The 14,103-nt window shown below is 43.7% G+C and overlaps 1 protein-coding gene across 8 annotated transcripts in view; it reads left to right on the top strand.

Annotated features, from left to right (window-relative positions):
* NCOA2 (nuclear receptor coactivator 2) overlaps positions 1-14,103 on the top strand; it is a 219,506-nt gene that overhangs the window by 193,223 nt on the left and 12,180 nt on the right. For 7 of the 8 annotated variants that reach the window (XM_044294633.1, XM_044294634.1, XM_044294636.1 and 4 more), the window contains 10 exons: positions 378-594; positions 1,099-1,311; positions 3,229-3,444; positions 4,683-4,809; positions 8,118-8,280; positions 8,409-8,690; positions 9,803-9,892; positions 10,451-10,895; positions 13,254-13,428; positions 13,534-13,732. In XM_044294633.1, the coding sequence (XP_044150568.1) occupies positions 378-594; positions 1,099-1,311; positions 3,229-3,444; positions 4,683-4,809; positions 8,118-8,280; positions 8,409-8,690; positions 9,803-9,892; positions 10,451-10,895; positions 13,254-13,428; positions 13,534-13,732 (2,127 nt within the window). The remainder of the gene's footprint in view (positions 1-377; positions 595-1,098; positions 1,312-3,228; positions 3,445-4,682; positions 4,810-8,117; positions 8,281-8,408; positions 8,691-9,802; positions 9,893-10,450; positions 10,896-13,253; positions 13,429-13,533; positions 13,733-14,103) is intronic. The other variant, XM_044294638.1, reaches the window with a different exon arrangement.

Here is a 14,103-nt window from a genome sequence, read left to right as displayed (position 1 = left end):
GTGGTGGTGGCAGCTGCAGGCGTATTGGGTCTCACTTTTTGGAAATTTATCACAATAGAATTTGAATTAGCCAGAAGTCATCAGTCTGACATCTGTAGGATGTGATCATCAGATATTCTGTAGAGACGTATACAGGGAAGACCGCGCACAGTCTGCTTGGATCACCTTACGTTTTTCCTCGCGGAAAGTCTACTTGTCTATCTCTGCGCCGTCCTCTTGTGGTTTTACGAAATCTCACATTCTGTTGCAGTTCTTGGTTGGATTATCATACTTTCTGCAGATTCAGTTGTCAGATTAAAGGAATTTTCCTGTATAATGCATTAGACTTTGCCTATTTGCATATTTAACAGATTTTTTTTTTTTTCTTGTTTTTGAAGCTTTTACCAACCAACTCAGATTTGGACAACTTGGACGAAATCCTGGACGATTTACAGAACAGCCAGTTAAACCAGCTTTACAATGACACGCGGCCTGATGCGAACTCTGTCGATAAACAGGCCATCATCAATGACCTGATGCAGATCACTGGTGATAACAGCGCAGCCCTACCTCCCGGCTTGCAGAGGCAGAGAGCTCTCCGGCTACAGCAGAGCAGTAAGTCTCGGACCCTCACGTAGCATTTCCTCTTCCTGATTGTGTGTGTCTCGCTCACCCGCTCCGAGAGCACAGAGCAGTTGTTTTCTTTGTGTTTTGCATACAGTAAGAGATATTTTGTCAACATGCAGCGCCCCCTGGTGCTTACTATGGGAGAAGCAGGAAACTGAAGCCAAACAGGCACTTGTTCTGTTCTCTTGCCTGTTGACTTTGTATTATTTATTTTTAATTCCTGACTGTTATAGGTAAGGATTTGTTTTATCTGTCTTAGTTATCTTATTTTTCTTAAATCTTCATTTTCTTTCATCTTGGATGACATTTTGGTGCTTTGGAACCAATTACTTAACTTACAATGGTTTAAACATACAATGGTCCTCCTGGAACCAATTAATATTGCATCTTGAGGGACCACTGTATATATACACATATATATATATATATATATATATCTGTGATAACCATGGCCATGTGTGCTAGCAATCTTCTCACATTATGCCCACGCAGTGTTCAATAATCACCATGCTGCACAGCTTCAACTTGGAAGACTTTTACCAAACCAGAACGTCCCGTTGGAGATTGGCTTACAAAACCAGACCACTGCTGGATCCTTTCAACCCATGAGGAATACCAGCCCCTTCTCTGCCATGCCACCTTCTGGAATGATCAGCAGTCAGGGAATGATGGTCGGCCAAGGTGGAGTGGGCAACAGTAGTCCTGGTAGGTGACATGCGTGATGTTTTTGTATGTGTATGTTTTCAGTTAGTGTAAGTTTAATGGTTGTTCCTGGAAACTAGAGTTAGTCATAGGACACTTTCGGTTCATGGAATGGTTTTACATACACTGGCATTCATCTGGTCTGACGAGGTGGTGTCCCCAGGAGCCACGTAAAATATGCATGTAAGGGTCCATTCACACGTCCGTTGTTTCTTTCCTGATCAGTTCTGTTTTTTGCTGAACAGATCTGGACCAGATCTGGACCCATTCATTTTCAATGGGTCCTGAAAAAAAATCTGACATTGTGCTGTCCGTTTTTTTTCAGGACCCATTGAAAATGAATGGGTCCAGATCTGGTCCAGATCTGTTCAGCAAAAAACGGAACAGATCGGGAAACAAACAACGGACGTGTGAATGGACCCTAAGGCTCTATTCGGATAGGGTTGTTTTATATTCAGCATATGCATCTCTAAATATACCAATGAATACACATGGGCCCCCCATGCACCCTGCGTATGCAGAAAGAGTATATTTTTGGCATATGTTGCACCAGAATTAGTCAGTATACCATTTATTGTATAGGAAAGCAAAAATAATGTATTCCAAAAACTAGATTTTTGTACTTACCGTAAAATCTGTTTCTCTTCGGTTCATTGGCGGACACAGGCTTGACCATGGGTATAGCTGTTGCCACTAGGAGGCGGACATGTTACAGAGCAGTCCCCAAGGGTGGGCCTAACAAGAAACCCTCCTGCCAATCAGAGAACCGCTGTCTTCAAAACTGTACGCCACAGAGAAGCGTCAGAAGACACGAAGGTGTGCACTCTGTAAAACTTTGAAAAAAAAAAACGCAGACCTGCAACGCATGGAGGTCTGCCTCCTACGGACACTAAGCTAAAACTGATTTAGCTTAGTCCCTGTAGGAAGGGTATAGCTGAAGGGAGGAGCTCACACCTTTGTGCTTAGTGTCCACTTCCTAGTGGCAACAGCTATACCCCCACGGTCAAGCCTGTGTCCGCCAATGAGACGGATGAGAAAGTTTTCCATCATAGCCATATGCAATACTATGCCCAGAACCTTGACAGGAACATAAAAAAAACAGGGTGGCTTATGAGAGCAGTAAAATATTATTTTCCCAATATCATAATTTCATGTGATGGTAAAGTCACTGCAAAATGATATTCAGGGATTTCACCAGGATCTCATCTGAGCACATATATATACTTTCATTAGAGCTCAAAAACGGTGAAACATGGAGAAATCTCTCGCCAAACAAAGATATCACTGTATGTAGAAAAGGGAAAAAAAGAAAGAAACTATTAAAACTGCAAGACCATGATTCATAAGGAAATGTGCTAACAAAAGTAAGTCACATCCACTAGGGGGCGCTATTATGTCTCTCACCTAGTTTAAGAAATGCTCCCTCCTGTGGTCCGATAGAGGAACATGTAGTGGACGGAGCTAATTGCTGCAGCCCTGCTTCCATTGAGATCAGTCAGAGCAGCACTGCAATGACGAGCTAGTGATGGCCCACCCTGAAGATAGACAGTCATTTAATAAAAGTTGGACAACATGGCAGACCTTACACCTAAAGAACATTAGACTTCTGGAAAAGTGAATTACCAAAGGTAGAGTGCCTTCATACATCCTGATAGATATGTGTTGGTGCTTGCCCTGGGAGGCTCATCAGGACAACCCCTTTTGTATACCGTATCAGAGCCCATCAACGTCATAGATGTAGGCTCATGAGCTAAAACCTGAGGCTGCTGCAGAAGAAATAAGTGGTCACAGACATGCGCTGGAGTTAGACGCAGAACCCACCCTAACACCATTTGATTGTCAGATGCTTCTATGCTTATTAATGAACTGTACATTTAGACTTTACCAGTAAAAATGACAAAAAAATTTACTATTTTTCAGGAATGATGGGTGGAAATGGTCCAAGGCCAGCTTTACAGTCGGCTGAGTGGGGTTCACAGAAGGCAAATGCTGTGAGGGCAGGGTGTCCCGCAACTGGCAGTGCCATGAACAGGCCAATGCAGAGCATGATTCGCAGTCCAACCTCAAGTATTTCAATGAGGCCCACCAACCAGACCTGTCCCAGGCCAATGATGCATTCCCCTGCTATGAGTATGGGTAAGTCAGACCAAGCTGTGTGGTAGCTTTCATGGGCCCTAATATTACTCCTACACAAAGAGTATGATTATTCCAGTTGCTTATTTTATTAAAACAAAGAAAAGCAAAAAATGTGGCTGGAAGAGCTAACTATAAGGGCTCATGCACACGAAAACACGGATCTTAAAAAAACACTAATGACGTCTGTGTGATATCTATGCTGGATCCATTTTTTGTTGATCCGATGTAATAATGCCTGTCCTTGTCCGCAAAATGGACAAGAATAGGACATGTCCTATTAGTTTGCGGAACGGACATACGGAAACGCAATGCACACGGAGCAACTTCAGTTTTTTGGCGGACTCATTGAAATGAACGGTTTCATATACGGACCTGTAAAAAAAACTGAAAAGAAAAATTATCTTGTGTGCATGAGGCCTCTTTCACACTTGCGTTGTCCGGATCCGGCGTGTACTCCACTTGCCGGAATTACACGCCGGATACGGAAAAACGCAAGTGAACTGAAAGCATTTGAAGACGGATCAGTCTTCAAAATGCGTTCAGTGTTACTATGGCACCCAGGACGCTATTAAGTCCTGGTTGCCATAGTAGTAGTGGGAGCGGGGGAGGAGTATACTTACAGTCCGTGCGGCTCCCGGGGCGCTCCAGAATGACGTCAGAGCGCCCCATGCGCATGGATGACGTGCGATGTGATCCATGCGCTTGGTGCGCCTTGACGTCACTCTGAAGCGCCCCGGGAGCCGCACGGACGGTAAGTATACTGCTCCCCACTACACTTTACCATGGCTGCCAGGACTTTAGCGTCTTGGCAGCCATGGTAACCATTCAGAAAAAGCTAAACGTCGGATCCGGCAATGCGCCAAAACGACGTTTAGCTTAAGGCCGGATCAATGCCTTTCAATGGGCATTAATTCTGGATCCGGCCTTGCGGCAAGTGTTCAGGATTTTTGGCCGGAGCAAAAAGCGCAGCATGCTGCGGTATTTTCTCCGGCCAAAAAACGTTCCGGTCCGGAACTGAAGACATCCTGATGCATCCTGAACGGAATTCACTCCATTCAGAATGCATTAGGATAAAACTGATCAGGATTCTTCCGGCATAGAGCCCCGACGACGGAACTCTATGCCGGAAGAAAAGAACGCAGGTGTAAAAGAGCCCTGAGCCCTTAATGCTTTCTTCTCCATAGGGTTGACCATACAAATGAACCATTGAACTTAACTGGGTTCTTTTTTTTCTTAAGGAACTTCTGACCTAGACATGAACCTGAGTGGACCACCATATACCCAGCCACAGGCGCCTCCTAACCAAACGGCTCCATGGCCTGATAGTATTTTGCATATTGATCAAACTTACAACAATCAGGGCAGGTATGTTTCCTACAGCTCATACAGCATCCAGTTTTGTACATTAATGTTCAAAGTGATAGCAGCGAGTTTGAAAAGGTGAATCACAAAACCATTATGATAAAATGTATTCCCATAAATGAAAATGCACTGGAAATACTACACATTCAATTCCAAATGAACACAATAACAAAACCTAACCGGTGTGCTAATCCTTTACAAACATTAAAGAAATAGGAATATTATACTATAAAAAAAATATAGCAGTGCCAGCATTTTTCTTTAAAAACTCAAAAATGTATTGTATGAACTGAAAGATTGTTTCAGATTTCACTTTGAGTTACTGAACTAATATTTGGTGACACAACTATTTCAGAGACATCTGTGTTGCATGGAGTCAACCAACTTCTTGCATAGTGTTGGGCGGTATTCATGATTTACAGCTGTATTAAGAATTGGCAATATGGCGATATTGCCGTTTCCTAATTGCTGCAGTATTTTATGCACACCTGACAGTGCTGACTCCTTCTAAAACGTCCTGCGCACATTATTACACATCAGTTTAGCGCTCAGTATGCCCACATCTACTGTACATTGTAGATGTCTCCAGCAGTGTCTGGTCGCGTGTGCATAACATCTTCTCAGGTCCTTTAGCTCACCAGGAAATAGGATCTACCGTCTGTAAACACCCTATACTTTACATTAATAGCGTCCATTTTCAGGCCTGTACCTCACATGGATCCAGAGATCTCCTCATTTATTGCTCTGCTAGATTGATGTGAAGCTGACAGCTCAAGGGGAGAGTATTTTCTGCTGCAGTTAAGGGGGCGTGTCCCTGCTCTCCCTATCACAGCTCAGGGGGCGTGTCCCTGCTCTCCCTATCACAGCTCAGGGGGCGTGTCTCAGCTCTCCCGATCACAGCTAAGGAGGCAGTTGAAGGATGAAACTGAGCATGTGCGGCCTTCTTAGTGAGCAGGACAAAGAAATAGAGAAAAAAACCAGCAGGTGGCGTTATACAGATAAATTTTTTCTTTTTTTTTATCAGATCATTTTGATTTCGTTTCATTCAATTAAAATGACCATACAAAGTGCAGATCAGAAGTTTAAAATCAAGCAGCGTCAAAGGTCATAATACAAAATCATGGTTACAATAATATAAAAGTTAAATACACTTAAACACAACACAACCCTGCCCCCCCCCCCCCACCCCCTTGAGACAGACTGAGTATTACAAAGGATTGTCTAATCGATAAATATCATACATATCCAGATATCTAGAGCAAATTCTATCCATAGCGATCACAAAAATTCACTCAAATTTGATGATACACCCAATACACATCCCCTTGCGTGACTCCTATCCCTCTAGAGAGAGCTAGCCAAGGACTACATACCCCTGATCTATACAGATACATTTTATTGAATATCTCACTGGCTATTAGGGCTGTCGAATATAATCGATGCAGCGATGCATCGCGATTCGACCCCCGGCGATTCTGCATCGATGCGGTTGCTTTAAATAATCGATGCATGTTGATGACGTCAGCGTCGCGTCCGCCGTGCAGCCGAGTCGGAAAAAAGTTTTTGGGCGCCTTCTTTCCCGCCTCCCGCTGACGTGTCAGAGGGGGTGGCCACAACATTGAGTGAGCCAGGTCTGACTGAGTGAGGAGGAGCTGGAGGCGTGGTTTCCGCGCATCTCCGGCTCCCAGTCAGACACTCAGAAGCAGGCGGCAGTGCGGACGTGCGGTGGCTGGCGGCGAGGTGAGTTTTGTCACCTATGAGTATGTAATATCTACCTCCAAAGCGCCTGCCACCTACACAGCATATACACCTACCGCCTGCCACCTACACAGCTCATATTGCCGCTTCTCATACCTTTGCCGCCCGCGCCATGTTTCTTCTTTATTTTTTTCGGTTGTGTCTCTTCTCTTCTTATTCTTCCCCTCCGTCTACAGTGGACGGAACTTTAGGTTCCGGGTCTATGAAAGGCGGTCAAACAGCGGCCCCTAGTGGCCAGTCTGGGAATGTCTACATTTATCTCACACTATTCAGGAGATTGCTCCCAGCAGGAGGTGATCCACACTGACAACTCTCAGCTAAGGGCAGGGATCTGAAACTGCTGGGGTGTCAGATTTACTGACAGTTACTGATCCTGCACCATCAGAGCCCCTTCACACGTGTATCAGTCCCTACTGAGAGGATGGTTATTGTGGATACAATGTAGCATACACAGGATCTATCAACCTGAAACCTCCAGGACTAACATACTGATGGTCTCTCAGGTTCTTTCACACTTGCGTTTTTCTTTTCCGGCATAGAGTTCCGTCCTAGGAGCTCAATACCGGAAAAGAACTGACCAGTTTTATCCTAATGCATTCTGAATGGAGAGCAATCCGTTCAGGAGGCATCAGTTCAGTCCCTCTTACGTTTTTTGACCGGAGAGAATACCGCAGCATGCTACAGTTTTCTCTCCTGCCAAAAATCCTGAACACTTGCCGGATCCAGCTTTAAACTTATATTGAAATGTATTAGTGCCAGATCCGGCATTAAAATTGCTGCATTGACGGATCCGTTCTTCCGATCTGCGCAGACCTTTAAATCTGTGAAAAAAATAAACACCGGATCCGTTTTTCCAGATGACACCGGAGAGACAAATCCGGTATTTCAATGCATTTGTCAGACGGATCCGCCTGACAAATGCATCCGTTTGCGTCCAGATTGCCGGAATCCTCTGACGCAAGTGTGAAAGTAGCATTAAGCACAGCCTCGAGCACCAATGTAAACTCTCTACCGCCGCCTACCATGTGCCATGTGGTAATAATCTTGATGCATCGCCGAATCGAATCGTGGACTTGATAATCGTAATCGCATCGAATCGTGAGACGAGTGAAGATGCGCAGCCCTACTGGCTATACAAATTTTTTAATTACATGCAATTACAACAGAATTCAGATCCAGGTGCCGGTTTGAAAACTGTAGAATATTTTTCGTAGGACGACCCCTTTAATCCACTGAATAAATGCCTTTTTCAATTTAACTCCTCACTGCTATTATTTTGAGCATGCCCATTACAAGTAATAATATGATTATTTAGATTGAGCAGCTTGTTTGTCCTAATTAGTTTTCTTTATTACCTAACTACACTTACAAGTAAATAATTTGCTATGTAGAAATATCACTTCTACCAAAAAACTAATTTATCAGGATAATGGTGTTGCACTGCTATTTTTTCAACTTTACTGTATATGACTGAAATGTGACATGAGCGAGACAGTAAGACAATGACATTAATAACACTTTTTATTATTTGGTATGTGATTTCTTATTTTTAGGCAGCAATTCAGTTCATCGGAAGACATGCTTTGTCAACCCCGTTCATCGGAGTCTCCAAACGAGGAGGGGAACCTCCTTGATCAGCTTTATATGGCTTTGCGAAATTTTGATGGTTTGGAGGAGATTGATAGAGCTCTTGGAATACCAGAACTAGTTAGTCAGGTACACTTCTGGTTCTCAATATACTTTTCTTTTTTAGTTTGTTTATTTAAAATTTATAGGATACGTATCTTAATGATTGTCGTTAAACAGATCTTCTGAGTTTTTATTTTTATTTTTTTATTTTTTAGAGTCAGACTGTTGATCCAGATTCATTCGTTAGTCAAGAATCAAACTTGATCATGGATCAGAAAGCTTCTCTCTATAACCACGCGTACACCACTCAAGGCCAGATGGCTCAGAATAGCTATGCTCAAATGCCGGATCCAAACTTCCACCCTATGGGACAGCGTCCTAACTATGGAATGCTACGCATGCAAACCCGGCCCGGATTGAGGCCCACTGGAATGGTACAAAATCAACCAAACCAGTTAAGGCTCCAGCTGCAGCACAGGCTCCAACAAGCACAGCAGGTACCCATTTTTGACATGATTTGTCTCAATACTTGCAGTATTTCTCATCTTGAATGTCAGTAAGATTATGTTCACATCACATTAGAACGCCTTGAACATCTTTGGCCCATATGCCAAGCATAGCTATAGGCCCTAATTAACACGTTTTTGTTCTGCTGAATTGAAAAGCCTCTAGTCAACTGTATTTTTTATGCTGGGGCATACATAAAAAAAAGAGAGGTATTCTGCTCTCTACTCGGACAGTCACGGTACTAGCAAGTCCCAGTGCCCGTAGAGGTGATCTTGATAGAAGATGGGTGGCAGCATGGGCCTGGAGGGGAAGTAAAGACTTTATTGTGATGTCACATGAAAATATTCGGGTGAACGGACAAGCAAAGTAAATTCATCTGCCTTTTATGCTGAAGTAATGACTGAAACATCAGGACGTTTCGTCACTCAAAGAATTTACTAAAAATTGGAAAAAGTAGTAGAGACGTCTGCATAACTTCTGCATGTGAACTGACTTTGCTTCTCGATTCATCTGATCATATTTGTGTGATATCACAATGTTACGCATCATTGTGGGGTGTGTTGTACAGTGGATAGGGGTGGTGAGCAGCAGCAGACGCTCATATAAGTTGCGCTCTGAGTGCAACATACGCTAAATGTCTAGATTGTAGAGATGATGCAGAGTAATTACAGCTTACAATCCCTTTCACTGGAATGTGAGAAAGGGGTGTAATTACACAGCACCACCGCTACAAGCTAGCTAGCGTGCAGATGGAGATTGAATAGGATGCAGCCCTTGAACATGCACCATGGCCTCTTCATGCAGCTGATCGGCAGCGGTGCCAGGAGTCGAACCCCCACTGATGTGAGATTGATCACCTATCCTGCTGATAGGTCATCAATATCATGACACTGCACAGCCTCTTTAACGGTGTACCCTCCACAATCTTCAGGGGTCCGTTCTCGATGTAGGTGCGGGTCCCAGACAATGTGGACATATCCTAGCTATAGTCCCCATTGTCTGAGATGGGAATACCCCTTTAACATTATAACAGTCTGAAAATGCATGTGTTCTTAAATGTAACTGGAATTCGCTCTGACTTCAGATTTTCATTGCTTAATAGAACCGGCAACCACTAATGAATCCTATGAATAACGTCTCCAACATGAACATGTCTATGAGGCCAGGAGTACCAGCACAGATGAGGGAGCAGGTAAAGCGCAATGTAGTGCATATTGTCAAGTCAACCCATTTTATTTTCTGCCTGTTGTGAAGCTCTATGGTGCCACACATGATGTTTATTATGAACTGAAATGTGTGCCATGTCATCATACATATTGTGACCTCTTCTAGTAGGTGTAGGTTATTAGGAAAGTAAATCCCATAAAGGATGCATGATATTTGCTCTTTAGAATGAAGTTGTATGTTGATAAGCTACGTAAGCAGTAAGTAATATTTCTACTCCTTCTTTAAAGGGGTCGTCTGTCCTAGGAGATGACAGCCCCTATGGTCGTAACATTTGGCTCATGAAAAAAAGAACCACACTCATCTGTGGCTGTGCCAGCCTTTTCTTCATTTTTTTTGTATGGGCCACACGTTAGGATCATAGAGATTGTTGGCTCCTAGGCCTTTAGCATTTTCCTTTTGTGGAGCCACAAAATAAATATTTGGTTAATTTGCACACAGAAACTGTGTAATATATTTTTGTGCATTTATTAACGTGTTAGAATTTACAAAATGCTTATTTTTGTCTTGTCTAATGTATATGCAGGCGCCGATCAATGCACAAATGATGGCACAAAGGCAAAGGGAGATCTTGAGTCAGCACTTAAGGCAAAGACAACTTCAACAACAGCAGCAGCAGCAGCAAGTGCAACACAGGGCCATGATGATGAGAGGACAAGGACTGTCTATGCCGCCAAACATGGCTGCAGCCATGTCAGGATCAATGAGCAGCCCTCGGATACCACAAGGCAATGCACAGCAGTTTCCATTTCCTCCGAACTACGGTACTGGAATTCCATCCCCACCACCTTTCACCAGTCCTTTCTCCCCAGTGCCCCCCAGCTCTGGGTCACAGTCGCTGTCTCACAGCTCTTTGCATGGCTCCCAGATGAATCTGGCTAACCAAGGGATCATGGGCAGTATGGGAGGACAGTATGGGCCTGTCTTGAATCCCCCAGTTCAGCACAATGCCTTCCAGTTTGCCAGCTCAGGTACCACCTTCCACTTTTAAGTGCAGGTCTTGCTTTAACCTCCTTTAGTTTCGCTAGGCCTGCAACCTATTGCAAAGCAATACATTGCAGTCCAGCCCCTTACTTATGACGGGGTTTCAAGTATCAGCAGTCTTCATAGGCTTGACGAGTTCTTGAAAGTGACTGGGTGGCAAACAAAGAACCAGTCTTTGCACAATGGTCATGGCACGTTTTTCACTCTTATATGTGCTAGAATTGTGTCTAGAGATTTTACCCTGATTTACGAACCTGATCCCAGTAAATGAATCCTACAAAATAACGGACTCAGTCTGTGGTAGGCAGTGGATTCACCACCGGCATTTACAAGAGTGAAAATAGTAAAATCTCTTCCTTGATCCCTGAAACTGAAGTACAGTTCCAAATATGAGATGTTGAAGTATTTAACTGCATGTAATTACTAACATGTCATTAACATCCATTGACCAATCCTATACATCTCCTAGATTTGTTTTAACCTGTGACTACTAGGCCAGTACACTGAATTTGCCAAGCCTATAAACATAAATGAGCTTTGTCCCTACCTTGCATTACTCCTCTGCTGTGTCTCTGGTGTTGAGCTGTCGTGTGCTTAGATTACATCTTCATCTTTCTACGCGTTGTCTATATGTCTTTTGGCTTGGCTTCTTCTTGTGTGCTTTCCCTTCCACTGCCAATGTATTTATGGTGGGTGATCCTGCCCCCACTTGCCTATTTGTCCACTTTAGTCATACAAGGACTAGATGATAATGCAAAGGCGGACTCTCCTGACATTACACACACACAGATAAATCTTTGCGCAATATTGCAGAGACGCATATATACAGCATATACACAACCAGGAGTTTAAAGGGGTTCTCCAGGCTTTTTCATATTGTAATATAGTAATACAATATATCAGTTGGCACTTCGGTTTGAAGTAGAGTAGCGGTGCACGTGTCTCAGGGTCGGCGTCCCTTCTAGATGAGGAGAAAAGAGATCGGCACTCGCTTGTTTAGATAATCTTGCTGTGATTTGTCACATTCCAGTGACGCGTTTCAGCATACAATCTGCATTTGTCAAACTGTTTGAAAAATGCAGATTGTATGCTGAAACTAGTCACTGGAATGTGACAATAAATCGCAGCAAGATTATCTAAACAAGCGAGTGCCGATCTCTTTTCTCCCTATCCTCAGGATAGGTCATCAATATCAGATCGGCGGGGGACTGACACCCGGCACCCCCGCCGATCAGCTGTTTGGGGAGACGGCGCGATGTGCGCACGTGACATCTCCCTTCTGTCTTCCTGCTCTGCGGCTGCTGTCCCATAGACATACAGCAGCAGAGCAAGGAAGGGAGACGGCACAGTGCGCACTGTCTCCTCAAACAGCTGATCTGCGAGGGGGGATAGGTAATCAACATGAAAAGGCCCGGAGAACCTCTTTAACTGTGGACAGTTACAACCAGGCTTTGGACCAGCGTAGACGCAATGGCCTCTCTGCCACGTTGCTCTTCACTGAGATCCTGTAAATCTCACCTCTTTTACATAGTGTTCATGAGAACTTGGGAAAATAACAAAAAAAATGTAATTTTATATGTCTTTTGGATTATGGGGGAATAGGTAATTACATTTAAGTTCCTACATTCTCAGCGCAGAGTGTAATGTATATAAAATTATTTTATTAACGTGTGCCAGACACCAGGAAATTAACTGTTAAACGAGGCAAATCTCTTGTAGGGCTACCTGAGCTGAATGTAATGATACCTTTCACCTAATGATCCGCTCTTTCATTCTGGAGAAAATTTACTTTTAATCCATATGCAAATGACCAGTAAAGTGCACAGAGGGCGGGCCCAAGCACCCTTCTTCCAGACCCTCTCTCTCGTGAATAGGTCCGGGAGAAATGACTATGCGTAAACTGTCCCTGTCAATCAAGAAGGCGGGAGGGGCTGGCAGAAGGAGCAAGGTTGCCCCGAGTGGCTTGGACCTGTCCTCAGTGCACTTAACTGCTCATTTGCATATGGATTAAAAGTCTTTTTCCTCCTGCATAAAGCAACAGATCACGAAGTGAACGGTGTCATCCCATTTAGCTGACCTAGCCCTGCAAGATGTTGTGCATGGTTTAACAGTGAATTTCCAGGTGACGGACTCTTTAAAGTTTGCAGGAGCAATAGGGCGTCACATCACTCTTCACTTGGTCTCCTATGGTTTGGGATTTATGCATTTGTCCCACTTGTGCTGTGCTTTGGGTCTCCTGTCTCTTCGGTGGGTGATAGCAGTTGCTTTACAGTGCTCGTCTTTCTGTTTGCTGTGTTGCATGCTGTGTGAAGCGTGATCAGAGACTAAACAAATGTGTTCTATAGGAATGAGCCAGCAGTCAGACCCTGGATTCACTGGGGCAACTACCCCTCAAAGCCCAATTATGTCACCCAGAATGGCCCATACCCAGAGTCCCATGATGCAACAGTCACAAGCCAACCCAGCATACCAGACAGCTGACATGAATGGATGGGCACAGGCAAACAATGGGGGAAACAGGTATGAAGTCGGGCTACTATTATATGATTAACGCCATGTGCACATATATTATTTGTGGTTTTAGTAATTGTATTTCAATTTTTATTTTATTTTTTACCTTTTTAGTATGTTTTCACAACCATCTCCACCACACTTTGGTCAACAAACCGGTGCAGGCATGTATAATACCAATATGAACATCAATGTCTCTATGTCAACCAGTGGAAATGGCATGAATAGCATGAATCAGATGGCTGGACAGATCAATATGACTTCAGTGACCTCTGTGCCTACATCAGGGCTGTCCTCTATGGGTCCAGAGCAGGTAACATATTTTTAACTGCCTTTCAGAATCCTCAATCATAGAAATTTTTTAAAAATTTTCGTTCTATCTTGATTTCAAACCAGCTAATAAGGGCGTTGACGTGAAGACAGTATTGTATCTCGGGCCTTGTGTAGGGACTTGCATTATAAGAGCGCAGTAAGCTGTTAGGGATGTGCCTGGCAACGAGCCTGTCATCTGTTCTAATGATAAAGTACTGTCACAGTCCATACGTTATATATTTTTACGGTGTAGATTACATACCATATTTTTCTCTCCATAAGATGCACTTTTCCCCCCACAAATGGGGGGGAATGGCAGTTCGTCTTATAAAGCGGATACTAATGAGCCCATTATGAAAGCAATCACTAGTA

The sequence above is a fragment of the Bufo gargarizans genome, chromosome 5, assembly GCF_014858855.1.
Source record: "Bufo gargarizans isolate SCDJY-AF-19 chromosome 5, ASM1485885v1, whole genome shotgun sequence".
NCBI lineage: Eukaryota > Metazoa > Chordata > Amphibia > Anura > Bufonidae > Bufo > Bufo gargarizans.
The sequence above is the reverse complement of the archived record's forward strand: the minus strand, read 5'-3'. Positions and strand labels throughout refer to the sequence as shown.